General features: G+C 45.1%; 2 protein-coding genes across 7 annotated transcripts; one reads left to right on the top strand and one right to left on the bottom strand.

Moving 5' to 3' along the window:
* PDRG1 (p53 and DNA damage regulated 1) lies at positions 1–7,148 on the top strand. Its single transcript, XM_073580767.1, has 6 exons — positions 1–159; positions 1,080–1,155; positions 1,351–1,425; positions 1,636–1,716; positions 1,807–1,915; positions 6,895–7,148. Exons 1-5 carry the CDS (start codon positions 70–72, stop codon positions 1,887–1,889), a joined length of 405 nt encoding a protein of 134 aa, XP_073436868.1. The 5' UTR covers positions 1–69; the 3' UTR covers positions 1,890–1,915; positions 6,895–7,148.
* Positions 3,755–27,712, bottom strand: TTLL9 (tubulin tyrosine ligase like 9). 6 transcript variants are annotated; one of them, XM_073580763.1, is made up of 14 exons: positions 27,598–27,712; positions 24,719–24,768; positions 19,725–19,817; positions 14,995–15,106; positions 14,725–14,910; positions 10,360–10,428; positions 10,182–10,272; positions 9,972–10,012; positions 9,745–9,832; positions 9,598–9,656; positions 8,733–8,929; positions 6,869–6,982; positions 3,928–4,052; positions 3,755–3,844 (listed from the first exon to the last, which is right to left on the bottom strand). In XM_073580763.1, exons 1-14 carry the CDS (start codon positions 27,610–27,612, stop codon positions 3,768–3,770), a joined length of 1,317 nt encoding a protein of 438 aa, XP_073436864.1. In that variant the 5' UTR covers positions 27,613–27,712; the 3' UTR covers positions 3,755–3,767. The 6 variants fall into 6 exon arrangements, with proteins under 6 accessions (XP_073436864.1, XP_073436865.1, XP_073436862.1 ...); XM_073580764.1 differs by having other exon boundaries at positions 24,719–24,765; positions 27,598–27,699; XM_073580761.1 differs by having other exon boundaries at positions 10,182–10,428.

The raw sequence follows: 27,712 nt of genomic DNA, 5'->3' as shown, positions 1-27,712 counted from the left end.
ATTTTTGAATATTGAAATTCAGCTGACGTAAATGTTTTGCGCTGCTGCGTGCATAAACCGGGTGAAAACATGGAGAAGTACGGGGAACCGGAGGCAGTGCTGGCTTATCTGCAGGAGGTGGAGAAGAAAGCCGAGGATGTGTTGGTGGACAGGCGGCAGGTAACCCGGGCAGCACCGATGGTGGTAGTAGTGACATGCTGCAGACTGAGAAGAGAAGGGTTTTCATATGGGGGGGTAGTACAGGGGCTTCAGTGCCACAGCCCAAGTGTCTGCATCCACAGTGGCTACCTTAATGAGAGCATTGCTGGCAAGAATGCCCCCTAAGTATCTAAAGCGCCAGGCGAGGCCCTCTAAATATAGCTCCAGCCGAGGGCCCCCTAAATATCTAAAGCTCCAGCCGATGGCCCTTTAAATATCTATAGCAACTGTAGAGTGCCCCCTAAATATCTAAAGCTCCAGCTGAGGGCCCCCCTAAATATATAGAGCTCCATCCGAGTGCCCCATAAATATAGCTCCAGCCGAGGGCCCACTTAAATATCTAAAGCTCCAGTCGAGGGCCCCCCTAAATATCTAAAGCTCCAGTCGAGGGCCCCCCTAAATATCTAAAGCTCCAGTCGAGGGCCCCCAAAATATCTATAGCGCCAGCTGAGGGCCCCCAAGATGCCTATATATAGCGCCAGCTGAGGGCCCCCAAGATGCCTATATATAGCTATGTTAGCGGTGGCGTGTGCCTGTGATACAGCGTAGGGTGTCAGGATCTGAGTACCATGGTTGCACAGGTGCGACCACAGAAGTTTGCAGAATCCCTTAGACGACCAGAATTCAGTGACCATCGTGAGTAATGCTCCCTCATTATGGCGCCTCTTGATCACGTTATACCCGTAAGCCTTGAGCATCAGTGTCAGTCGCTTGTTGTTTCTCAACAAATCACTTTGACAACCCCAAAGATCCATCAGTGATCCAATAGTCTTATAAGGGTCTATCCTTGGTGATTGGACGATGTTCTGTCAGTCAGGACCTTTGTCCAGGAGGTCTGAGGTGGGCACAAGGTGATCATTGTCTAATCCTTCATATTTCAGATTGTGGATCTCGATCTTAAAAGAAATCAGAATAGAGAGGCCCTACGAGCGCTCAGCAGAGACCCCTGTCATTCAGGTGGGTGAATGTTACTTTGTCTGGGAAAATTACTTCTAATCCAGCATGAAACTAATTTTGGAGCAAGGCGGATAAGCAAATCTTCCAGTTGCCAGATTGTAAAATCTTGTGCCGCTGCTGTGAGGTATCACCACTAACCTCACGGCTCCTAAGTGACCTGACACAGCCATCTTCTCCCTTGTTCTGTACCCACAGGGCCGGTGACCGTTTGTTTCGGTAACATGTTTATTACCCTTCCAAAAGATAAAACCAAGCAGATGATTGAGAAAGGTGAGTGGGAGGGGGCTGAGAGGGTTAATATTGGATGATAATCCCAGTCTAGGGCCTAATTCAGACATCCGTGTACTGTCTGTGATGTGCGGACTGGCCGCTCGTCTCCCGATACCTTATACCTGTAAGGCTGTTGAGTTTTGGTCTGGAGACCCTCAACCGTTCCATGTAAGAATGGCTGAATTCGGCCTACTGTTTTTTGTCTTACAGATCAGGAACAGTTGGACGTGGAGATCCAAAAACTTCGCTCTCAGCTAAAAGTAAAGGTGAACGAGTTATATGAGGTGCAAGGTAAAAGCAGGGCGATGGTGCAGAGGAGACGGGATCTGTGTCTTCCCTGCCTTCCAACCTTTCATTTGTGGTCCCTTTTTTGTACCGCAGGTAAACCGGAGCTGAAAGGCTTTAACTTGACCCCTCTGGATCCGGATGAAATTAAGGCGATCAATAAAGTATTGACTGTATGAGTGTAAAAGAAGAACGCAGCAATCTTGTAAGTGATGGAGGATTTATAAAAGTCTTACTTTGCCGGACCTTTCTGTATATGTATGTATGTGTGTGTGTGTGTGTGTGTATGTATGTATGTGTGTGTGTATATATATATATATATATATATATTTAGTTGTGGCCAAAAGTATTGACACCCCTGCAATTCTGTCAGATAATACTCAGTTTCTTCCTGAAAATGATTGCAAGCACAAATTCTTTGGTATTATCTTCATTTAATTTGTATTAAATGAAAAAACACAAAAGAGAATGAAGCAAAACATTGATCATTTCACACAAAACTCCAAAAATGGGCCAGACAAAAGTATTTTGTCTAATACTTGGTTGCACAACCTTTAGCCAAAATAACTGCGACCAACCGCTTCCGGTAACCATCAATGAGTTTCTTACAATGCTCTGCTGGAATTTTAGACCATTCTTCTTTGGCAAACTGCTCCAGGTCCCTGATATTTGAGGGGTGCCTTCTCCAAGCTGCCATTTTTAGATCTCTCCACAGGTGTTCTATGGGATTCAGGTCTGGACTCATTGCTGGCCACCTTAGAAGTCTCCAGTGCTTTCTCTCAAACCATTTTCTAGTGCTTTTTGAAGTGTGTTTTGGGTCATTGTCCTGCTGGGAGACCCAGCTTCTCACACTGGGCCCTACATTATGCTGCAAAATTTGTTGGTAGTCTTTAGACTTCATAATGCCATGCACACGGTCAAGCAGTCCAGTGCCAGAGGCAGCAAAGCAACCCCAAAACATCAGGGAACCTCCGCCATGTTTGACTGTAGGAACTGTGTTCTTTTCTTTGTCTCTTTTTTTTTTCTCCTGTAAACTCTATGTTGATGCGTTTGCCCAAAAAGCTCTACTTTTGTCTCATCTGACCAGAGAACATTCTTCCAAAACGTTTTAGGCTTTTTCAGGTAAGTTTTTGCAAACTCCAGCCTGGCTTTTTTATGTCTCGGGGTAAGAAGTGGGGTCTTCCTGGGTCTCCTACCATACAGTCCCTTTTCATTCAGACGCCGACGGATAGTATGGGTTGACACTGTTGTACCCTCGGACTGCAGGGCAGCTTGAACTTGTTTGGATGTTAGTTGAGGTTCTTTATCCAACATCCGCACAATCTTGCGTTGAAATCTCTTGTCAATTTTTCTTTTCCGTCCACATCTAGGGAGGTTAGCCACAGTGCTATGGGCTTTAAACTTCTTGATGACACTGCGCACGGTAGACACAGGAACATTCAGGTCTTTGGAGATGGACTTGTAGCCTTGAGATTGCTCATGCTTCCTCACAATTTGGTTTCTCAAGTCCTCAGACAGTTCTTTGGTCTTCTTTCTTTTCTCCATGCTCAATGTGGTACACACAAGGACACAGGACAGAGGTTGAGTCAACTTTAATCCATGTCAACTGGCTGCAAGTGTGATTTAGTTATTATCAACACCTGTTAGGTGCCACAGGTAAGTTACAGGTGCTGTTAATTACACAAATTAGAGAAGTATCCCATGATTTTCCAACAGTGCCGATACTTTTGTCCGCCCTCTTTTTTTTTTTTTTTTTTTTTTTTATGTTTGGTGTGGAATTATATCCAATTTGGCTTTAGGACAATTATTTTTGAGTTTTTTTTCATTTAAGACAAATTAAATGAAGATAATACCAAAGAATTTGTGTTTGCAATCATTTTCAGGAAGAAACTGAGTATTATCTGACAGAATTGCAGGGGTGTCAATACTTTTGGTCACAACTGTATATAATATATAGGGCTCTTGCAACCAGACGATAGTATCTGCTCCTCATAGGCAGCGCCACTTGCTGCAGCTCTATAAATATAACAGACCACAGGGCAGCTAAGTCATGGAGTTTATTGAGCGGTGGAAGACTTCTTGCTGGCGACTTTCATCAGCTGCCTCAAGTTCTTCTTTCTGTTGTTGATGCAGCCTGAAGAGGAGATAAATAGTTATACACGGGCCGGTGGAGGAGTGGTGGGCGATTTATATATGGCAGCAAGTGGCGTCACTAACCTAAGTGTGTGTTTGCAATAAAGCTTGCATTGCTGATGAAGTCCAGCTGTCCGTCGTCTCGGGATACAGGGCCGTCGTTCCACATGAGGTCGAAGCCCCCGACCCGCTTCTCCTTCCCGGTTAGTCTACAGAAAAGAGATAACGGGACGCTATATTATGTGACGTACATCTGGCGCAAGATGTGAGCGAAACAATGAGCCTGCCATGTGCGAATACAGAAAAGTCACATGCTAGGGAACGCGCTTGCATGGAAGTTTATTAGTCATGGAGTGATTGGGTTATGCTTGGTGGGTACGCCTCACAGCTATTAGGACTGGTCCCAAAGCCAGAAGACCAGAGTGAAAAGATGTAGTATGCCAGGGAAGGGGGGGTAGTTAAAAGGTGATGAACCCCTTAAAGGGGTGTCAAGTTCTTGTATTGCTTTAGTTAGCACAAAAATAAGCAAGTTTGCAAATGATTTGCTTTTTCTATCTAGTGTCATTCACTTGCAATGAAAGCTTTTCTATTGTACAGCTTGTTTCTATGGAGCCCGACCTCCTCCAGACCCTGGCCGAGAGCGTCCAGTAGTCAAGGGAGAGGGGTTAACTACTAATGTCTCCCAGTCACCTCTCTCCAGGTGATTTCTATGCAGCAGTTATTGGCTCCTCTTCTGAAGACATATAGTTATAAATCGCCAGCTTTCAGAGCAGGTCTCCTAATCGCTGCTCTCACTGTCTGAGCTGTGTGCTCGTTCAAGTGCCCTGTCATCTGTGTGTAAATATAATAACCACTGAATATGCTATAGCACAAGTTGTGCTGAGCTTTGTAGTTCTACTAATAATACAGCTGTACTGTTCACCTGAGCTGTCACTCAAGGAAGTGCAGAGCCTGTCCTGCTAGGAACCATCAAGCGAGGAGCTTGTATTGAGGAGACTGCATTGAACTGCTCACGGGACACCTTGAGAATATCCCTTTAACGATGCAACTTTTTTTTTTTTCAATCTACACAGCTATATGAGGGCTTGGTTTTTGTTTTTTTTTTTGTAAGATGAGTTTTGAACATATTTGACCCCAAAATGTACTGCAAAACAGGGAAAAAAATTCCAAGTGTAGTGAAATGTTAAAAAAATAATAATGCAATTCCACCATTGTGTTATGTTTGTGTGGGATTTGCTGTGCCGTAATGGGATTCTCCAGGTCCGTATAATCACAGCTAAACTTATATAGTTTCTATTTTGTTTCAGAACTTTTTAAAAATAAAAAACCAATGTCTGAGACAGAACTTTCTCTGTTGGACCTGTATGAGAGCTTGTTTTTTGTGTGTCATGAGCTATAGTTTTTATTGCTATTGATCTTTGGCTTGTCATCTGCCTCATACACCTACATCTCAGCTCTACTTAAAGGGGTTGTCCAGTGTTAGGCTCCAAATCTGCAGTCATTGTATTTGTAGACTTCTGAATTCTCACACTGTGCACCCTGCATGCTATGAGGATTCTCCGGTGCCGGCGGTGAGCATGTGACCACAAGTAATCGATTAGCATACGTGCGGTCATGTGCCAACGAGACGAGCGAGGCTGCAGATGTCTTGTCGGAAGTATGCAAATCGTATATTTGCAGTCACATGAATTTTTGGTGCCAAAGAGGATTCACTGCGGACTTCTTTTAAAGGGGGAAAGTTATATGCCCTAAACCAGGGGTCCCCAGCCTGTAGCTCGGGAGCCACATGTGGCTCGCGGTCCCATGAATTGTGGCTGTCTGCCAGCTTGGTGCATTAGGTCCAGGTCTAGCAAACAGGTATGAAGAGCACATCTCAAAATAGTGATTTACGTGAGTAGCCCTGCACAGAAGAGCAGCTCTGGATGCACAGATACTGGTCTTAGGGGTTTAGAGATGTTTTAGGTATGGAACGCTGGAGGAAGGTACTACCTGTTAGAGGAGGTGCCCAAAGCTGGATGTGACAGTGTGTTGGGTGTGCTTGATGGGAGAATACTGAATGGGGGTATTGTGGGAACCCCTGGATCTCAGTGTACTGCTTTGGAGTGATTTCTGTGGAAAAGCTTTGGTTATCATTATACCTGTAATGGGGGCTTTGGTTGACACTTTGAAGGAGATGGGAGCTGGATGTGGCTCGCACCCCTCTCTGTGCTGAATGTGGCTCTCTAGGACAGTGGTCTCCACCCTTTCTGACCTTAACCATATGATTGTGTAGCCCTTTAAAAGATAAGCAAGTTGATCCCTTTTATGACCTCAAAGCAATGATCCAGCAGCGAGAAATCACAATATAAAGTTCTGAGACATTATATCTGCCTGGAAGTGCATTGTGGTGTGATGATGCACTTACAGTGTCTCGGCCTCATGCTGTATTCCCTGCAGAGGATCGGAGCCAACGACCTGTCAGTTAGCCATAGAGTGTCGCTAGGCAGGGTACACAGCGTGAGGCCGAGGAGCTGTAAGTGCATCGTCACGCCCCAATGAACGAGTATACAGAACTTCAGAATGAGTTCTCACTGCCGGAGCATCGTTTTGGTGGCTATAAAGAGATCAGCTTGCTTTTCTTTTAAAGGGCTACACAGACATATAGGTTTGGGTGTGTAGAAGATTCTTACAGGTTCCACTTAAGGGGTTAATAACGCAGAAGTGAACAATTTGCTTTCATTTCATCAGCACATACGTTTTCACAGCATTGTGGGGAATTTCTCAACTTGTGAAAAACACTTTGACCAACCAGTGCTGTCCCAAGCTGAGGGTTTGTTACAGTGCAACGCTGCGGCTAAACAGTAGGAGACAGAGCTCTCTGCTGTCCTGAAGTTCAGCTCTTACCTACACTGATAAATTGTAAGAAAGTGTTGCTGTGTGTGAGCAGGACATAATTGACATGGATTTTTGGCCTGTAAAATTGTTTTTTGTTCACTGACAGCAAACAGACATCTTTCCTGCAAAGAATCTTTTGTGACTTCTTTACCTGCCTTCCATGTCTACCACATGCAGGGTGTCCTCCAAGAGACGACATTTGAGGTCATAATCTTCTTGACTGCTGGCGGTCAAAGAGGGAGAAGCGTTAACTTCCAGCAACCACCTGCAAAGTACCGGAAGAACGTGAGAAGATGGCGGGAAGCAGGATCTGACAGCGGCACTATACAAGAGCAGTATGTGCGGTCACTTCGTCTAAGGGCCCCGCAGGGCGGATGTTTATATGTAATATAATGTATGTGACAATATAGCTATATGCTTTCTCATACAAAGTGTTGTCTGCCCTTCCTCCGCAGCAGTACATTGGGGTAGGTGTGGGGGTTCGGACTGTCATTTTCTTCCCTTACACAAAGGATGCTTCCACCTTGAGGACGCAGTCATTTTTAATTTCTGCGTCTTTTGTTTTGAACCCCATTCCTTTTTTTTTTTTTTTTCTCCTTTTATATTTTTTTTTTTCATCGATGGACCTGTATTTGCGTGCTAGGCTGTGGCTTTTATAGGCTAAATTTTAGAGTACAAATGATGATGTTTTGATGGCATTTTTATGGGTGGTGGGACAATGTGGGGACTAAGAGTGCAATTTTTATGGGTGTGGCAATTCCAGACATGCTCCCTTTTTTATTTTCAAACTATTACCGTATATACTCATGTATAAGCCAACCCCCCCCGCCTAATTTTGACACAAAATAATGGGAAAAGTTATTGGCTCGCGTATAAGCTTAGGGTTAATGGTGGTCCAAGAAGATGCTCCATAAACCCCCCCCCCCCCCCCAATGCTGCTACACAACGGTTAATGCTGGCCCAAGAAGATGCTCCATAAATACCCCCATATGCTGCTGCACAAGAGTTAATGCTGCCCCATAAGATGCTCCATAAATACCCCCCATATGCTGCTGCACAAGGGTTAATGCTGCCCCATAACGTGCTCCATAAATACCCCTTATTTGCTGCTGCCACTGCTGCTTCAATAAAGAAAAAAAAAAAAGACATACTCACCTCTCTCACTGGGGGCCAGGTGCTGGTGTCTTGAGCCCCTGGCAACAGCGATACTTACCGATCCCGGTTCCATCGCCATCCACTGCTGTGTCTCCCAGGTCTCTGCAGCAGTGACAGCAGAGGGCGCACACTGACTACGTCATCGCACCCTCTGCCGTCACAGCAGGAGGACCCAGAGGCACAGCGGTGCGCGGCGATGGGACAGGTGAATATTGCTCTGCCCCCATCATACTCACCCCCTCCTGGTGCAAGGTCCTCTCTGCAGCAGCAGCCCCTGCTTCTCCCTCTGCCGTCTGCTTCCTGCATTCAGCCAGTCACATGGTACCGCTCATTAAACTCATAATTAAACGCATATTCATGAGTTTAATGAGCGGTATCACGTGACTGCTGAACGCAGGAAGCAGACGGCAGAGGGAGAAGCAGGGGCTGCAGATATGTGCCAGGAGTTGAGTATGGTCTCAGACCCCCCCGCCCACCCCCCGGTATATGACTCGCGTATAAGCCGAGAGGGGGACTTTCAGCCCCAAAAAATGGGCTGAAAATCTCGGCTTATACACGAGTATATATGGTACTTTTTTTTTTTTTTTTTTTTTTTTTAAGAAAATAAAGTTTTGGTTCCCAGAAAGGTGCCTGTGTCATTTTATACCATTAAGATCCTGCTGTCAGAGTTTGACAGTAGCATGTAATTGGTTAAAAAGCAGCAATCAGAGCTAGCTCCGGTCACTGCTGTTAGAGGATAATACAGGTATAATACAGCTGGCACCCATAGTGTAGAGAACGAGCTCCGTTCCAGAGCCCAATTCAGGTCTTTAATGGGTTAAAATAATAACCCTACATTAGAAGAAGCAGTTGTTGCTCACGGTTTCAGGTCCTCGTCCAGCAGAATGTCGTATCCATACAATTCAAAGCAGTGCTTGTCATTAATGATGATTTTCTGGACGCTCTGTAGGCTCTTGATGAATATGTTGTCCATGTTCTGAAAGAGAGTCTCCACCACTGTAGGGCCGTGTTTGGCCGTCAGGTACTGCCGCAGTTGCTGGATCATCCATTTGCAGCCCTAAGAGGGATATGTCATGACTTAGGCTGGTTTCACATTAGCGCTTTTTAAGCGCCCGCACGGCCGGGGGTAGCTCCGCCCCCGAGCCGGCTCTCTGCCCGGCGTGCCCGCCCCTTGCTTGTAACGCCGCCTCCTAGCGCACAGCGGCGCCTGCGATCGGCGCACCCTATCTTTAGCATAGGGTGCGCAGGCCGTGCGCTAGTTGCGCTTTGACCTGCGCTGCGCACTTTTGACGGTGCGCCGTGCGCGCCAAAATCCGAAAAGTTTGATTTTGGCGCGCACGGCGCACCGTCAAAAGTGCGCAGCACAGGTCAAAGCGCAACTAGCGCACGGCCTGCGCACGATCTGCGCACCCTATGCTAAAGATAGGGTGCGCCGATCGCAGGCGCCGCTGTGCGCTAGGAGGCGGCGTTACAAGCAAGGGGCGGGCACGCCGGGCAGGGAGCCGGCTCGGGAGCGGAGCTACCCCCGGCCGTGCGCTTAAAAAGCGCTAATGTGAAACCAGCCTGGGTGCTGTGACACCTGAAACGCGTTGATAACGCAACTTTTTGTCCGTACTGTGCTGAATTTTATCCTCTATTTTTGGAAAAATCTGAGTGAATAAAGAATTGTGTTTTTCACTTCATCATTGAGCTGGATTTTCTCTTCATTGGATTAACATTTCTTACCTTCTCTGGATCATAATCTGGAGCAGTTTTCTGGATTGCCACATTGGTCAAGTGAATATCTATCTCAGGTAGTTAAAGTTAATAAAGGCGTAGCAAACTCCCGGTATGGACCATATATCTGGTAAGATGCGCTCAGTATAAGGATACACTGGTCGTCGATACTGCTGAGTGTAAAGCGCGTGTTCGAGAAACGGGCAAAACCGTCTCGGTAAAGCCAGGCTCGGAGGGGGATGTACTGCAGGGAAAGAGAACGATGCCATATTACAGGAAATCGCTTCATCTATGTTCTGCATAAGGATGGACAGTAGTGACAGAAAACGCATCGTATCTGCACAGTAGGTAGGAGACATCTTATGCCAAGGAACAGATCTTACCGATGTGACCAAGACATATACCCGCAGGTCAAATTTTCTCCCTGTAAATGAAGCAGACACATATGTAGTGTGCACAACAGCCGTTGTCTCTTCCAGTAGACTGTATGCACAGGATCTTATGTATGTGTGGAAGCCACCATGGTAAGTAAGCATGTCCGGTATGGTGGGGAGCGGTATCGGGTCCACGTTACAGGCAGAAGCTTTTCTCACCTCCTATTAAATATGGATTCTCTATATAGCGCTGAGCCACATAATTTTCTACAGGGAGCTCGTCTTTCTGCTCATCTGAGCGGCTGCCATCCTGAATAACACAGAAATGAGCGGTTAGATTTTTACTTTGTAAGATGTGATATCGTCCTATTCCCTGACTACAGGATCCTACAATCACCTTCCTCCAGTCTATGATGTCCTTCAGCTTCCGGAAAAGGAAAATCCCCTTCCCCTGTGACTTGGCCACCTATGGGAAAAGACAATTATCCACGCGTCTCATATGACAGTATGCCAGTGTCAGCAGTTCAGTCCATCTCTTGGAAGACTTGGCTGTCTCGCATTACCCTGACAGTCTGCCGATTTGAATGGCACTGTGTAAAGACTCATACCCTTGGAGCAGCACAGAAATGACCACTTATTCACAGGTTTCCATATACTGTATATTACTAAGGGTCTCAGATAATCTTTTCTAATAAGTAGGATTGTCCAAAGTGGAGTACCTCTTTAAATATATCCATAGATAGAAAGACACAAACGCTGCAGTCTTCCCATTTAGGGCGATGTTATCTATTTAACGGTCACCTCATTCATATACGGTAAATATAAATTGCCCATGTGGAGCTCCATGTCTATCAGAAAGCATGGAGGGGCCTGCAGCACTGAGGAGAAGCAGAGTGCTTCTGGGAAATGTAGTTTTAGCAGATAAGAATAGGACCACCCATTCAGCTATGTAAAGCTGAATGCTCACAGGGTAGGACATAAAAAACTCACAAAGGCAGAATGTTTATGGAATTGTACTTTGTTAGTCATGCAGATACTGTACTTTTTTTTTTTTTATATATATATATTAGGGTGTTTCATTTTTCCGAAGTTATGATGATTTTCATATTACTTTGCTTCAATCCTTGGTCTAAGTCATCTGAAAGATCCATGTAAAAATATTAGCGAAATCGATTAAAATTTAGGGGTTGCACACTTTGATCACTTTTATCTGAAAGTACTGAAATTCATGAAAATGTATCATCTACATCACACTAATGTGTATGTTGTGTTTCTATTATGTTTTGCAGGTAGTTAAACTGAAAATGAGTACTAGAAAGGGAATTTGGATTGTTATGGCAAGGATGCAGGAAAGGTTTTCTTGTGATGATTCTTCCATGAAGGCCATATTTCTGCAGGTTGTCTCTGAACAGCAGAACAATGTACCACAACTCCAGAGTCTGCTAAATATTTCTGAGGCCATGTGCACACGATGCAGATTTGCAGCGTTTCCGCAGCAGATTTTACCGCGCAGAAACGTTGCATATCCGCATTGTGATGTACAGTACCTTTAAAATGAATGAAAAAAAAAAACCCGCTGTGCAGACGCTGCGGATTTTTCCGCGCGGTTTTCCTGCGGTACAAAATCCGCAGCATGTTACTACTTTTGTGCGTTTTTCTATCTCCCCTGTTACCAAATCCGCAGGGGGAAGACCGCAATGGAAAACCGCATGAAAACCGCGTGAAAAATGGAAGAAATCCGCAGGAAAAATGCAGGTCATTTGACCTGCAGTTTTCTTCCATTCTGCACGGAAAAATCCGCAGGGCTCAAAACTCCGTCTGCACTCAGCCTGAAGGTCTTTTGCAGTCAAGCGGAGTTTCTGATTTGCCTCTCTAGAAATCCTACGAGAAGCTCTCACTGAAATTTTGCTTGGTCTTCCAGACCTTATGTTGACCTCCACTTTTCTTGGTAACTAACATTTCTTAGTTACATTTCGATCTGAGGAAAGGGCAACTTGAAAATGCTTTGCTATCTTTGTATAGCCTTCTTCCGCTTTGTTTGCCTCCACCATTTTCATTATCAGAGTGCTAGGCAGCTGCTTAGAAGAACCAATGGCTGCTGTTTTTTTGCACAAGGTTAGAGGAGGCTAGGATTTTATAAAGCTAGGAAATTTGCATCACTAGGCCTTTCCTAACGATGATGGTGAACAAGCCTTAACCCTAACAGGCTAATTAAGGTCTTAAACCTTGGGCAGAGTTTTCTGAGCAAACAAGCCTCCAAACTTTTGCATTGCAATTTAAAATGAAAGAAAAATGACTTTTCTTCCCCGACTAAAATACAAAGAAAATGTGTCATCTTTAACTTTAGGCCTTTTGGTGATAATTTCATCTTCAACTTGCTTAACTGTTCACAATAACAGTAACTTTGACCAGGGGTGCCCAAACTTTTGCATGCCACTGTATATTTTTATTGGGTTTTTTTTCATGCAAATCTTAAACTATAGCAACTTTACATAGGCCAGAAAAATGACAATATATCACACTATCCCCTTATTGACACTTTTTATGCCACATTTGGACATGGCATAAATTTTGCTGTGGCTTTTGCAGCACGTTTTTACCTCTTACAAAATGTGACTTTTTAGACAAAATTCTGTAACGACTCAGCAAGACAAAGATCATACTGCATATAGAAAATCCACAGCCTTCCCAAATGTCTCTGGCCACCTAGAAAAGGGGTTTCCTAATACCGGGGTTACTAGCCTTATGATGTACTTGGGGGGACAATCTGAATATGGCCTCGGTGTCGAATAATCAATATTTCCCCTTTTCTTTTCTTTCCTAAAACAGATTCATACTCTTGCTCCCATTTAGCAGCTTTTATTATCCTCTCCATATCTTTTCAATTTTCTTTTTTTTTGAACAAGGATGCAAGAAATAAAAAAAAAAACAAAAACCTGGATTTTTAAAGGTGCTCTAAAAAAGCAGAAGTTAAACAGAAGTCCTTGTACACAAAGGGGGATTGCATTAGTCAGTGTTTCTCCGGCAGAATTACGGCTGAAAATGAAGAACAACGTGTGAAAATGGTGGACTACCTCAACAATGTCTTGAAAGATGGCAGTCATCCAAGAGAAGATTACAAAGAGCTATTACAACTATCACTTCTGTATCTTGGGAGGTTGGGATGAAAACGATTTCGAATTTAGGGTTCCAGGGGCTCTGACTGAAGCAAGGTGGATGGCAAAGGCCATATATGTCCTCAAAATTGTGCTAGTCACTAAACAATGGCAAATGTCTAATACCGGATTGAAAGGAATAAGAAAAGTAGCTTGTATTGTCTGTCTGATATATGTCCGCTTGTGGCACGAGGCAATTGTAAGACGATGGGCTCCACAGAATGATTTGGAGATGCTACAGCTTGTGTAATATTACCCAGATAAAGATGTCAGAGAACGGGCCCTCACAGTGGCTAAGAGACACATTTGGCATCTGTCAGAAACTAACAGGATTGGCATTTTTGGATGAACGTATCGGTCAGGCTGAGAAGGAGAAAATGTTTGAAAATTTAAGAATGAAACCTGCAAAGATTTCATTTTTCTTTTGTTCGCTTGGTGACGGCTTTTCTATGATACTCGACAACTCTTAACAAGAAGGAGCCGCATCTTTCACAGCACATTAGTGTAAATCATTTAATGCGTATGATACTATCAATGTGCCTGTTTGTTGTCATTATTATTCTAAGTTTTTAATTGTTTGAATTTCTAATAAAAATTACTTAACATTGAAAATCTGTTTTTTTCGTACTTTTATTAAATTGATAAAAGTGTGTAACCTCTAAATATTCGATCGTCTTGAGATTTGGCATATATACTTTTTACATTAGTGAGACTCGGGGCGTAAGCAAAGTCTGCAAAAATTTGACATTTTAATTTCTACCATACAAAATGAAACACCCAAATATATATATACTGTATATATACACTGCTATTGTGGGAATATCCCTTCAATTCCTTTAATTAGCAACAGGGACCAATATATTGAAAAACCTGTGAAAACTCCATCTTGTCTTAGTGCGGATTTTAATGCACTGTCACAGTTAATAGCATAAAAGCGAAAATTACAATTCTGCAGCATCAGGATGACATTTTGACAAATTGAAGTTAAATGCCTTGCCTTGTAAAATCATTGTGGATTTTATCTGTGCATATCCCCAAGGGTAAAATCTGTAACATTTCCAGTTCATGTGAATTTATATTAAAGGGAATCTGTCACCAGGTTTTTGCTACCCCATCTAAGCGCAGTAGGGACAGAGACCTTGATTCCAGCATTGGCACTTTCTAGGCTTGCTTGCTGCAGTGTTTATAAAATCGCAGTTTTCTCTGCTGCAGATCTATCGGTTTTCTGAATGTTGAGCCCTGGATATTCCAGCTCACATCACTGATTAGCAGCTTTCTGTTTACACTGTGCATAGGCAGAAAACTGTGGTGGGTGCGTAGTTGGACTACATGGCAAAAGGTTTACTAGTCCTCTAGTAATAATCTCCTGCTAAGTAATTTATTCAAAACTACAGCAAGCAGCCCAGTAAGTGACACATCCCTGGAAACAAGGTCTCTGTCTCTATATTGTGCTGCTCTCAGATTAGGTGGCTAAAACATGGTGAGATTCCGTTTTAAAGATATATTTATAGGCAACAGATTTAACTGGAGACATTTCTATGACTGTCCCATGGATCTGAAAGGGTGGGATTTGTGTGAGGACCCCTTTACTCTCCTGCCCAACTTACAGGCTTCATAATCCACGTGATTCCAGGGTTTCTGCGGAACTCTTCTACAAACAGATGATATTCTGCTGGAAGCTCAAAGGTCTTGGGGAAGAAGTCGCATTTTAAGGCCTCGAGGCGACCAGATTCTCGATCCAGCTGCTTCCGGTAGCGCTTGAGATTTTTCACCATAAAGTTCTTCCTGGTCAGCTAATGGAAGAGACGGCAGAATGTGAATATGGCAGATGTCATGCTCAGGGCCAAATTCGCAACACTGCAGAGACAGACGGTCACCTCGTAGTGGTTGCGGAAGTGGCAGATGCGCACGTGTTCCTCCATGTAAATGTGGTCGAAGTTCTCGCGCAGCCAACCGACATCACACCAATAGAAATCCCACTCTCCATCGCTGTAAAATGGATTGTGAAGTGCAGCAAAATAAGAGACCTTACAGAGATATTGCTGTGATGCAGATCAGTAGGGTGAGACCTCGCACCACATCTAATACACTGGAAAATTCCCTTAACCTTTTCCCATTGGAGCAAATTTTAATTTTTGCTTTTTTTTTTTTTTTTTTTTTCTTCCTCCCCTTCATCCAAGAGCCATAACTTTTTTTTTTTTTTTATTTTTTGTAGACATAGCCTTTCAAGTTTTTTTTTTTTTTCCTTTCTTCTGTACCAGTTGTATTTGTGAATGCCACCATACACTGTATCATATAAAAAAAAAAAGTACCGTTTATAGTAGAGTATAGGCCAAGGCCCCTAATTTTGCCACAGAAAACTGGGTAAGCTTATTGACTCGAGTATAAGCCGGGTATGCATTGTCCCCTCATCCCTGTCCTGCTCTGTGTGGCTCTCCCCCCGGTATGCATGGCTCATCTCCCCCGTCCTCCTCAGTGCTCCCCCGTCCTCCATGCTCCTCAGTGCACCCCGTCCTGCTCCGTGCTCCCCCCTTCCTCCTCAGTGCTCCCCCAGTCATACCCTCCTATGCCATTGCTGAACGTCCCTGCATCTTCTGTTGTCCCAGGGCTAGCAGCTTCTTCCTGTGTTAAGCGGTCACATGGTACCGCTCATTAAGGTAATGAATATGGAAGCAAAGCCTATGGGAGTGGAGTTGCGTCCATATTCATTACCTTAATGAGCGGTACCATGTGACCGCTCAACACAGGAAGAAGCCGCCAACCCTGGGACAACAGAGGATGCAGGGATGTTCAGTGATGGCACAGGAGGGGTGAGTATGATGTCCCGGCCACCGGTTTCTGTCGCCGCTCCCCCCTCCCCTGTTGGTTTCTGCACAATGACTCGTGTATAAGCCGGGGGGGGGGGGGTATATACGGTAAGTGAAATAGTGAAAAGAACACTACTGACATTGTTTTTTGGATTTAGTTTTTGCGACTTTAATTGTGCATTAAAATTGACCTGAAACCATGATTCTCCAAGTCAGTGCGATTGCGGTGACACTAAACATGTATAGGTTGTTTTTTTTATATATGTATATACAGTGGAAAAAATAAGTGTTTGATACACTGCCAATTTTGAAAGTTTTCCCACCTACAAAGAATGGAGAGGTCTGTAATTTTTATCGTAGAGACAGAATCTACAAATGAAAAACAGAAAATCACATTGTATGATTTTTACATAATTAACTAGCATGTTATTTCATTAAATATGTATGTGATACAATAGTAAAATAGAACTTAGTATTTGGTACAGAAACCTTTGTTTGCAATTACAGAGGTGAGATGTTTCCTGTAGTTCTTGACCAGGTTTGCACACACTGCAGCAGGGATTTTGACCCACTCCTCCATACAGATCTTCTCCAGATCTTTTAAGTTTCAGGGCTGTCACTCGACAACACGAAGTTTCAGCTCCCTCCAAAGATTTTCTATTGGTTTCAGGTCTGGAAACTGGCTACGCCACTCCAGGACATTGAAATGCTTCTTACAGAGCCACTCCTTAGTTGCCCTGGCTGTGTGTTTCGGGTCATTGTCATGCTGGAAGACCCAGCCACGACCCATCTTCAATACTCTTACTGAGAAGGAAGTTGTTGGCCAAAATCTCATGATACATGACCCCATCCATATGGCACAGTCATCCTGTCCTCTTAGCAGAAAAGCACCCCCAAAGTATGATGTTTCTGCCACCATTATTCATGATTGGGATGGTGTTCTTGGGGTTTTACTCATTCTTCTTCCTCCAAACATGGCGAGTGGAGTTGATACCAAAAAGTTCTATTTTGGTCTCATCTGACCACATGGCTTAGTTCCATGCCTCTACTGGCTTATACCCATGAGCACTGGCGAACTTCAAATGAGCCTGGACATGTGCTGGTGTGAGCAGTGGGCCTTGCGTGTCCTGCAGGATTTTAATCAATGATGGCGTAGTGTGTTACTAACGGTAATGTTTGAGACTGTAGTCTCAGCTCTCTTCAGGTCATTAACCAGATCGTCTTGTGTAGTTCTGGGCTGATTCCCTGGGCTTCTTCAGAATTATCCTTATTCCACGAGGCAATATCTTGCATGGAGCTCCAGACTGCGTTAGATTGACAGTCCTCTTGTGTTTCTTCCATTTTCTAATAATTGCACCAACAGCTGCCTTCTCACCAAGCTGCTTGCCTATTGTCCTGTAGCCCATTCCAACTTTGTGCAGGTCTACTATTTTGTCCCTGGTGTCCTTAGACAGCTCTTTGGTCTTGGCCATGGTGGAGAGGCTGGAATGTGAGTGTGTGGACAGGTGTCTTTTATACAGGTAACAAGGTCAAACAGGTGCAATTAATACAAGTAATGAGTGCAGAGTAGGAGGGCTTTGTATAGAAAATCTAACAGGTCTTAAGGAGCCAGAATTCTTGCTGGTTGGTAGGTGATCAAATACTTAATATTCACTGTAAATATATATGGCCGATTTATCCAAACAAACTGTATCCACTGACTACTCCAATTGGCGTGAAAGAATCTTAAAATATAACTTTTAATATAACTTCTAATAAAAGCTCATGAAAGTGACTAAAAATATTTAATAGTTCCATATGCTTATTTATGTTTATTGTGGGGATCAATAGAATATCACTCTATTATAATAGCGAGTGTGTTAGGGTAGCACCGAAGTAGTATGAATGCAATACTAGCAGCTGATCATTCGATGTGTAAGGGATCCTTTTGTTGCTGTTGTTCCCGCAGGTAAAGCAGACGGCAAATAACTTATTAGTTTAGTTTGCTAAAGTGCTATTCGTGCAATCTGCCTTACCCTATATTCTAGGATCAAATACTTATTTCATGCAATCAAATGCAAATTATGTAAGAATCACACAATGTGTTTTTCTTTTTAGATTCTGTCTCTCACAGCTGAACTGTACCTACGATAACAATTACACACCTCTCCATTCTTTGTAGGTGGGAAAACGTGCAAAATCACCAGAGTATCAAATACTTATTTTCCCCATTGTATATATTTAAGTTTATAAAAATGCTGAAATATGAAAAGAAGTAATTTAGTTTGTGTCGCCATTTTCTGAGACTAGTAACATTTTAATTTTTGCACAAAATTTTTCTTTAGTGAGGTGTTGTTGTTTTTATTGGTACCAGTTTGGGGTATGTACAACATTTTGATCACCTTTTATTACATTTAGGGAGAGAGCTGTGTTTTGACAAAAAAAAGCAATTCTGCATTATTTATTTTTTGTTACAGTGAAAAGTGTATAAGTGTATGGTTTTACTTAATTGTATATTTTCATAAACTGGACTCTTATGTATGTGGCAATGCCAAATACGTTTATTTTATTTATTTTACTATTTCTTTTTAAATATCTTTATTTGTAGATTGATAAAAGGGAGGTATGAAAAACCGCACGTTGCAGCCCCACCTGACATCCCTTATATGTCTGGGTTGGGGGGGTCACGCGGTACGGCCTCCCTACTTTCACCAACATGACGTTCAGCACTTCCTGGGAATAATGTACACTGGCACGGTTTTTTACAGACACTCCCTGTCCGCACGGGTAAGGTGGTAGTACAATAAGTATAAGCAGATGATACAAAACTCAGCAGTTGGACGTTAGGCCTGGGTGCTAGCAGCCATATGGGTAGTGTGGGGTGGCAGCGGTTTCTAGTTTCTTTCAACACGATATGCGGCGTAACCTTCCTTAGAAGAGAGCAAGGGCCACAGCTTTGCATGAGCAATTAACCCCTTGGTCGGTCACTCCCTTTCCCACCTCTGGGACGGTTCTAATTTCCCTCCTTTTAGGTCTGGTAGCTGAAACTCTAAAACCTATTGTGGATCATAACTTCTCAACAGAAGGTCATAGGATCCAGCTGGAACCCCTTTACGTTTGGAGACCAAACATGGCTTTGCTACCTGGCTTCTACTAGCCATTCTACCAACATCCCCACCCCGGGGTGCTTGAATGGGTCGAAACGCGGGCAGGTGTATGGCTTGTTCCCGAGACCTCAAAAATGTAAAAGGTATATGGCTAGGACGTATGATAATTCCATAACTCTTTATGAAATTACAGCTCCTATGTTTGGGGGGGGTCTTTGACCTTTGAAGCAGTTAAGCAGCTTGGGCTCCTAGCATGGGTTTGTCCTGCCAGAAAGGCCAGTTAGACTGCTGGGGTTATGAGCTTTTCCACTTGGAGCTTTTGAAGCTGGACCACCTGCTGAGCCAGGTGTCCTGTCTCAGCTTCACACTTTGAAAGAGGCTATAACATCTCAGACCGTATATGATGCAGTCGATTGGCATGCAATTATATTCCCCATGTTTTTAGTTCTATTAGGAGACATGAGTCTGCGATCTTACGATTTCTTGCTCTATGTGCTACAATACTTCAGGATTTCTGCACAAAGTAAAAATGACAATCTCCTAAACCCAGTGGCAGTAGTAGTCTGGACTGGTCCTACGATGGTAAAGGGTTAATCCAGCGTACTCCGGATAAGACAATGCCAGACCACCCACTCTACAAGGAGCTTTCTGAAGGCTTCACACAAGCCTAATGTAAGCAGTGACCGACTACAGCACAGTGCACCCAAACCTTACTCCTTCACCTCCGTCCATCCAGGCCTCTGTCTCAGCACATCCGCGATAGTGTTGATGAGGCCGCACTTGTACCGGATGCAGGATCTGGGCTCTCTGCAGAAAAACAGAAACATTTCTGGACCTTAAAGTGCTGATCCCAGTTTTCTATAGAGTGTCATCAGTGTATTATGGAGGTTCTGCAAATTTACACTATGCTTATCAATTCTTCACACTTTTCAAGATCTGTGCTTGCTGTCACTCAAAGGGAACAGTGTTGATTCTATCTAGAGATTAGAAACCATGCTGACTCACTGCTGAGGGTTTGTTACAATGCGTCTTTTCCCTATTTAACTCAATCTCCATCAGTTATCTATTACAATTTGAGAAAATCCTGTTCCCAGTGTGGTTTGTTTTTAAAAAAAAAAAAAAAAAATAAACTGCCTTCCTCAGCCTCCCCATGTTCTGTGCCGAGTCTCTGCCGCTGCTCCCGATGTCTGGTTTTGGATGCAGCGCTGATATCACGAACAAAACATGGCAGCCAATCAGTGAGCCCATCAGCTCTAAGGGGGGCATTCTGTTTACACTGGCCGAACCGCTGAGCTTAGTTATCAGCTGCAACGCTGTCGACATGACATCAAGCGCTGCAGACAATACCAGTCAGGCCGGGATCACACATGCCAGAAACTCGGACGAGTGGAAAAAAAAAAAGTTGTCGGATCACACAGCTGAATAATAAAAAACAATTCTTCTTTATTTCACACAAACATAAAAACATATAGATATATCCACAAATAGGTAAAAACAGAGTCACGCGTAAGAATGTGACTCTGTTTTTTATTATTCAGCTGTGTGATCCGACAACTTTTTTTTTCCCTCTCATTGTGATCCGACGATCAGACGGAATTTTTTGGATCGCTGCTGGCAAATTCAAGGCTACCAAGCACATTGACACGGTGAGGCATTCCGGTTTTCCCTGCATTTTTTCTGTTTGCAAACTCGGACGAGTCTCTCACGTCAATACCCGGCGCTGCTTCCAGCACTCGGGACCAGAGCGTGCGGCTACATGTATTTCTATGCAACTGAACACTCCGATCCGAGTGCCGGCGGCAGTGCCAGGTATTAACATGCGAAACTCGTCTGAGTTTCTCGCAAGTGTAATCCTGTCCTCACCGTTAGACTCGGTGATTAATTTTTTTTTTTTTATAACTAATAGCGCCCGGGGACCGTGATTTTCTGAAAGGGAAAAGCCCATTAAATGGCTTCATATTTTTCTAGTTTCACAAGTCCGTTACTTCAGGTGACATGGGAATGAACAACCACATCTTACCACCTACTGCTGCCTCCAAACATTTCTCAAATCTGCAAACAAGCAAAAATGTCTGTGCAAACCCTCATCATCTCCCGCCTAGATTACTGCAACCTCCTCTGTGGCCGACCACCTAACACTTTTACCTCCTCCAAACTGCTGCCTGGATCCTTCACCTGTCCCCCTAGACCCTCACCATGTAATCTTCAGTCTGTATACTGTTCTATCCACACATCTTTGGCAGAGGCACACACATCCATTGGTGCAGCCACACAGGGGCCAAAGAGGTGAGGGGCCCGATTTCTACCACCAAAGCAGTCATAATGGCACCTATTATAAATTCATAACTCTGTATTATCAGGTGGTCGGGCCTCAGTTTCCATCCCAATCGCTGGTCTCCTAAGCTGAACTTAAAACCATGTTCACACTATCAGTATTTGGTCAGCATTTTCCATCAAGCTTTTACATGACGCATCACAGAGGTAAGATTTTACCATCCTACAAGGCTGTCACAAGTGCAAACTGATGTGATGGCAGGGCCGCCATCAGGGCATTACTGCCCTGACTGGCGTATGGGGCCCGGCGGGCAAAGGGGGCCCGCATCGGGCCCGGTCGCCTCTCTGCTCACCGGGACCCTACCGGCAGGTAAACCAGGCCCTGGTTAGCGGCGCTGCGGGCGGCAGCTAAACGCTATTGATATGCGGGCCCGGCAGCCCGCACGTCAATAGTTAACAGCTGAGCTGCCAGCCAATTGGAGGCTGGCAGCTGACATCAGCCACAGCGCGCGCTGCGGCGTGGAGGGATGGAGGGAGCCTTGCCGGCCGCTGGACCACGGCCAGGTAAGAACTTTTTTTTTTTTTTACAGCGGCGATCCAGGGGGCCCGGGGGCAGAATGATGGACTGGGGGCAGAATGCTGAACATGGGGCAGAATGCTGGACTGGGGGCAGAATGCTGAACATGGGGCAGAATGCTGAACATGGGGGCAGAATGCTGGCTATGGAGCAGAATGCTGGACATGGGGGCAGAATGCTGGACTAGGGGCAGAATGCTGGACTAGGGGCAGAATGCTGGATATGGGGCAGAATGCTGGGTGCTGAGGCAGAATGCTGGACATGGGGCAGAATGCTGGACATGGGGCAGAGTGCTGAACATGGGGGAAGAATGGAGATATGGGGCATGATTGCAGACAGATCGCACAGGATCATGGGGCAGGATGGGGAGATCATATGGGGGCAGAATGGATACTCATGAGGGCGGGATGGGAGAACATATGGCTAAAGCCAGGAATGAGACACACGGGGGCCAGGATGGGGGATATTATTTCCATAGGGGCTAATTAAGGAATATTATTACTGCAGTGATGTATTTAATTTTTTGAAGATACTGTTTTAAATGGGGGGGGCAGTCCTGTTACTGTGCAGAGCGACACTATGTCACCTTTTTTTCTTCATGTGGTGTAATGTAGAAGTTGGGAAAAAATAAGTAATGTGTTCTGCAAGCGGAGCTCTAGATAACCGTGTTATTTCCTGCAGAGACGAGTCCTGGCTGGAAGACGCGATGGCAGTCTGTGCTGGATGAATGAAAAGCAAGGATGAAGGACTTCACCTAGAGACATCACTGGTGAGTTAGTGTGTTACCTATACACTGACACTATACTGTTGTGAGTTCATCTTCCCCTTCACCGTCGATGTCTGATGAACTCCCTCTTCTGGTGAAGGAAGGTGGTGAGGCTGATTACCAAACACCTGATCTGGTAGATGATGACTGGGTAACAGGAAATTCTGACTGGATATAAGGCAGCCAACGCCCTTCTGAGTCGCTGGTGATTTCTCTGCTGGATTCTTGGAGACCAGTCTGATTCCTGCTTCCCAAAGATAAGTTTTTGCTCTGCTATTGAACTTATTAGTTTTGTTTTGTTTACCTTGTTTTTTGGAGTTCAGCCATCCCCGGTCGGGGGTGTGCTGAGTTCCATTTTTGTCTCTGATCAGTTTGTCTCTTTGCTCTGTCTTCAGAATTTACCTGAGTGCTGATATAGACTTTTTTGAAGTCCTAGCAACTTCAGGGCCTGTTTTTCCTATCAGACGGTTGGGACATTTTTTGGTAGGGTTTTTTACGGATTGCAGACAGCAGCTTTTCTATCCTGTCCTTTTTAGTTAGCTTGGGCCCCATCGTTTGCTCAACCTATCTTTCTATCTGTGTTAGTGTTTTCATCTTGCTTCACCGTCATTATATGTTGGGGGCTGCCTATTGCTTTGGGGTCTGCTCTGGGGCAGTTTAGATTTCCCCTTTCTTTCTTTAGGCCTATTTAGTTCTCCGGCTGTGTTCGAGGGGTCTAGGGCATCGTAGGAACCCCCCCACGGCTACTGTTAGTTGTTGTGGATAGGATCAGGGGTCTGCAATCCGATAGCTACCAACCTCTCCAGTTTTCTGGACTTAGCTTGTATTTTTGTTTTTTCCTCCTTCGGTGACTCATTCATAACACTATACATTGTATACTATATACAGAGCAACAGTGTATAATGTCATTGAACAATATATTACCTGTACACAGACGCTGCATACTAAATACAGATCTCCTGTGTATAATGCCACTTATGGTGATAGTATTATGTTTTTTTATTAATGATCAATATTGTAGTATTCAGTCACCATCTGGTGGTAATATGAGGTCTGGGCATGGTGCGGTGGTATTTGTTCCTTGTATGTGGTCTTATAGGTCACTATGTGGTGGTAATATGTGGTCTGGGCATGGTGCGGTGGTATTTGTTCCTTGTATGTGGTATTATAGGTCACTATGTAGTGGTAATATGTGGTCTGGACATGGTGTAGCTGTATTTGTTCCTTGTATGTGGTATTATAGGTCACTATGTAGTGGTAATATGTGGTCTGGACATGGTGTAGCGGTATTTGTTCCTTGTATGTGGTATTATAGGTCACTATGTAGTGGTAATATGTGGTCTGGACATGGTGTAGCGGTATTTGTTCCTTGTATGTGGTATTATAGGTCACTATGTAGTGGTAATATGTGGTCTGGGCATGGTGCGGTGGTATTTGTTCCTTGTATGTGGTATTATAGGTCACTATGTGGTGGTAATATGTGGTCTGGACATGGTGTAGCGGTATTTGTTCCTTGTATGTGGTATTATAGGTCACTATGTAGTGGTAATATGTGGTCTGGGCATGGTGCGGTGGTATTTGTTCCTTGTATGTGGTATTATAGGTCACTATGTGGTGGTAATATGTGGTCTGGACATGGTGTAGCGGTATTTGTTCCTTGTATGTGATATTATTGGTCATTTTAAAAATTGAAAAATAAATAAAAATATACCTAAAGTGTATTGCATATTTTAACAAATATTTAAGAGGTTACAGTAGAGTAGGGCCCGGCTAGAAGTGTCTACCCTGTTATGGTGGCGGCTTAAAAAAATCTTTTGTCCAAAGCAAAAGCTGCCGGCTATATGTGTGATCTGGAGATGGGAACTGTTAATGTGTGATAGGTGAGAAGTGGAGTTTTTCCAAGAGAGAGCGGTGGGACTGTGGACAGTTTGAGGGGTGGAGGCGGGGCTGGGGTGGAGCCTGGGCGGAGTCTCAAGGGGGCCCCGAAAATGTTGCCAGTATGGGGCCCCGAAATTCCTAGTGGCAGCCCTGTGTGATGGAGAGTCGTGCTCCCACTGATATGGGAGGATTACAGCATTATTCCGTCCTCACCGCTCCTTCTGCCGCTGGTAGCCATATTGATTCTTGATTGTAGTGACCTGCTGCAAAAGAAAAGCAGAAAAGTAAAACTTCCGGGACGTCAGAAAGAAGCGGACCAGTCTCATAGTCCTTGTATAAAGAAGCTTTTTCATAGACTTTCTGTATGAACTCTTTGCCATTTTCAGGATGGCGGCTTACTGTCAGTGTGCAGGAACGTTCTGTGGTGTCCTGATAACACAGCTGCTGGGGTTCATGTATCAGTGCTACACGCAGCAGCAGCCCATCTCCCGGACCCCGAGACACTGTAACGAGTCCATCAGCTGTAAGGGAAGGACTAGATCAGGAGAGTTATTAACAAGTGCATTCCCATTCACTGACAGGAAGCAGAGATCCGAGAATGAGGAGAAATTGAATCAGTATATAAAAGTAAGCCGCCAACGTTCATTCTCTGTTCGGGCACTGTTATGGGGGCACTGTGGTTATCTCCTTCAAGGGAGTAATGTGGCTGACACTGTTATGGGGGCGCTGTGGCTGTCACCGTTAAGCCGGGTCACACTTGCAGCAGCACGCTCTGGTCCCAAGTGTCGGGTATTGATGCACGAGTTTCTCGCACCACACTCGCAAGTGTGACCCCAGCCTTATGGGGGTGCTATGGCTGTTAGTTGCACTGTTATGGGGGCACTGTGGCTGTCACTGTTATAGGGGCACTGTGGCTGTCAGTGTCACTGTTATGGGGACACTGGGTGTTGTAGCTGTCACTATTATGGGTGCGCTGTGGCTGTCATTGTCACTGTTATGGGGTCACTGTGGCTGACACTTATGGGGTCACTGTGGCTGTCAGTGTCACTGTTATGGGGGCACTGTGAGTGTTGTGACTCACTGTTATGGGGGCACTGTGGCTGTCACTATTATGGGGGCACTGTGGCTGTCACTGTCACTATTATGGGGGCACTGTGGCTTTCACTTATGAGGGCACTGTGGCTGTCAATATTATGGGAGCACTGTGGTTGTCACTGTCACTATTATGGGGGCACCGTGGCTGTCACTATTATGGGGGAGCTATGGGTGTTGTGGCTGTCACTGTTATGGGGCACTGTGGCTGTCACTTTATATGGGGGCACTGTGGCTGTCACTATTATGGGAGCACTGTGGCTGTCACTATTATGGGAGCACTGTGGCTGTCACTATTATGGGGGCACCGTGGCTGTCACTATTATGGGTGCGCTGTGGCTGTCATTGTCACTGTTATGGGGTCACTGTGGCTGACACTTATGGGGTCACTGTGGCTGTCAGTGTCACTGTTATGGGGGCACTGTGAGTGTTGTGACTGTCACTGTTATGGGGGCACTGTGGCTGTCACTATTAAGGGGGCACTGTGGCTGTCACTATTATGGGAGCACTGTGGCTGTCACTATTATGGGAGCACTGTGGTTGTCACTGTCACTATTATGGGGGCACCGTGGCTGTCACTATTATGGGGGAGCTGTGGGTGTTGTGGCTGTCACTGTTATGGGGCACTGTGGCTGTCACTTTATATGGGGGCACTGTGGCTTTCACTTATGAGGGCACTGTGGCTGTCACTATTATGGGAGCACTGTGGCTGTCACTATTATGGGGGCACCGTGGCTGTCACTATTATGGGGGAGCTGTGGGTGTTGTGGCTGACACTACTATGGGGTCACTGTGGCTGTCAGTGTCACTGTTATGGGGGCAATGTGGGTGTTGTGACTGTCACTGTTATGGGGGCACTGTGGCTGTCTGTCACTATTATTATGGGGGCACTGTGGCTGTCACTGTCACTATTATGGGGGCACTGTGGCTGTCACTATTATGGGGGCACTGTGGCTGTCACTATTATGAGGGCACTGTGGCTGTCACTATTATGGGAGCACTGTGGTTGTCACTGTCACTATTATGGGGGCACCATGGCTGTCACTATTATGGGGGCACCGTGGCTGTCACTATTATGAGGGCACCGTGGCTGTCACTATTATGGGAGCACTGTGGCTGTCACTATTATGGGAGCACTGTGGTTGTCACTGTCACTATTATGGGGGCACCGTGGCTGTCACTATTATGGGGGCACTGTGGCTGTCACTGTCACTATTATGGGGGCACTGTGGCTGTCACTATTATGGGAGCACTGTGGCTGTCACTATTATGGGAGCACTGTGGTTGTCACTATTATGAGGGCACTGTGGCTGTCACTATTATGAGGGCACCGTGGCTGTCACTATTATGAGGGCACCGTGGCTGTCACTATTATGAGGGCACCGTGGCTGTCACTATTATGGGAGCACTGTGGCTGTCACTATTATGGGAGCACTGTGGTTGTCACTATTATGAGGGCACTGTGGCTGTCACTATTATGAGGGCACCGTGGCTGTCACTATTATGAGGGCACCGTGGCTGTCACTATTATGGGAGCACTGTGGCTGTCACTATTATGGGGGCACCGTGGCTGTCACTATTATGGGGGAGCTGAGGGTGTTGTGGCTGTCACTGTTATGGGGGCACTGTGGGTGTTGTGGCTGACATTGTTATGGGGGCACTGTGGGTGTTGTGGCTGACATTGTTATGGGGGCACTGTGGGTGTTGTGGCTGACATTGTTATGGGGGCACTGTGGGTGTTGTGGCTGTCACTGTTATGGGGGCACTGTGGGTGTTGTGGCTGACATTGTTATGGGGGTACTGTCAGTGACACAGTAATCTATCACACCCGCTCCACTATTGGGGCTTCTATGGCTGATCCCATTATTTGCTTCCCAGAACCAACATATGGTCACGTGAGCAGGAGCGGCGGACACACACCGTGCTGGAGCGTTATACCGGCGCCGTATCCTCTGTATTTGAGCACCGAGGCCCCGCAGGTCCCACCTGCCCGCACTGACCTTTCCTCTGGACATTGCTGGCTGCTGGCGCTGACCGAAACCACGGGATTGTAAACAGACCCAGCAAAACACAGCAGAGGCTTAGCCGTTCCCATGACAACTGGAGAAGACCACG

Source organism: Dendrobates tinctorius, unplaced genomic scaffold (genome assembly GCF_039654945.1).
Source record: "Dendrobates tinctorius isolate UK_male_01 unplaced genomic scaffold, ASM3965494v1 ptg000065l, whole genome shotgun sequence".
In the NCBI taxonomy this organism is placed as follows: Eukaryota; Metazoa; Chordata; class Amphibia; order Anura; family Dendrobatidae; genus Dendrobates; species Dendrobates tinctorius.
Note: the sequence above shows the minus strand (reverse complement) of the source record. Positions and strands in the feature narration are given on the sequence as shown.

What these genes read in the sequence shown, in the direction of transcription:
- TTLL9 (XM_073580761.1), bottom strand. An exon ending in CAGATTATGATCCAGAGAAG is followed by an intron (nt 8,930 to 9,597) that starts GTAAGAAATGTT and finishes TATCCCTCTTAG; the next exon opens with GGCTGCAAATGGATGATCCA. An exon ending in TATTGCAAACACACACTTAG is followed by an intron (nt 3,845 to 3,927) that starts GTTAGTGACGCC and finishes TCTCCTCTTCAG; the next exon opens with GCTGCATCAACAACAGAAAG.
- PDRG1 (XM_073580767.1), top strand. Translation starts at nt 70, where the DNA reads ATGGAGAAGTACGGGGAACCGGAGGCAGTGCTGGCTTATCTGCAGGAG. An exon ending in TGTTGGTGGACAGGCGGCAG is followed by an intron (nt 160 to 1,079) that starts GTAACCCGGGCA and finishes TTCATATTTCAG; the next exon opens with ATTGTGGATCTCGATCTTAA. An exon ending in CAGAGACCCCTGTCATTCAG is followed by an intron (nt 1,156 to 1,350) that starts GTGGGTGAATGT and finishes CTGTACCCACAG; the next exon opens with GGCCGGTGACCGTTTGTTTC.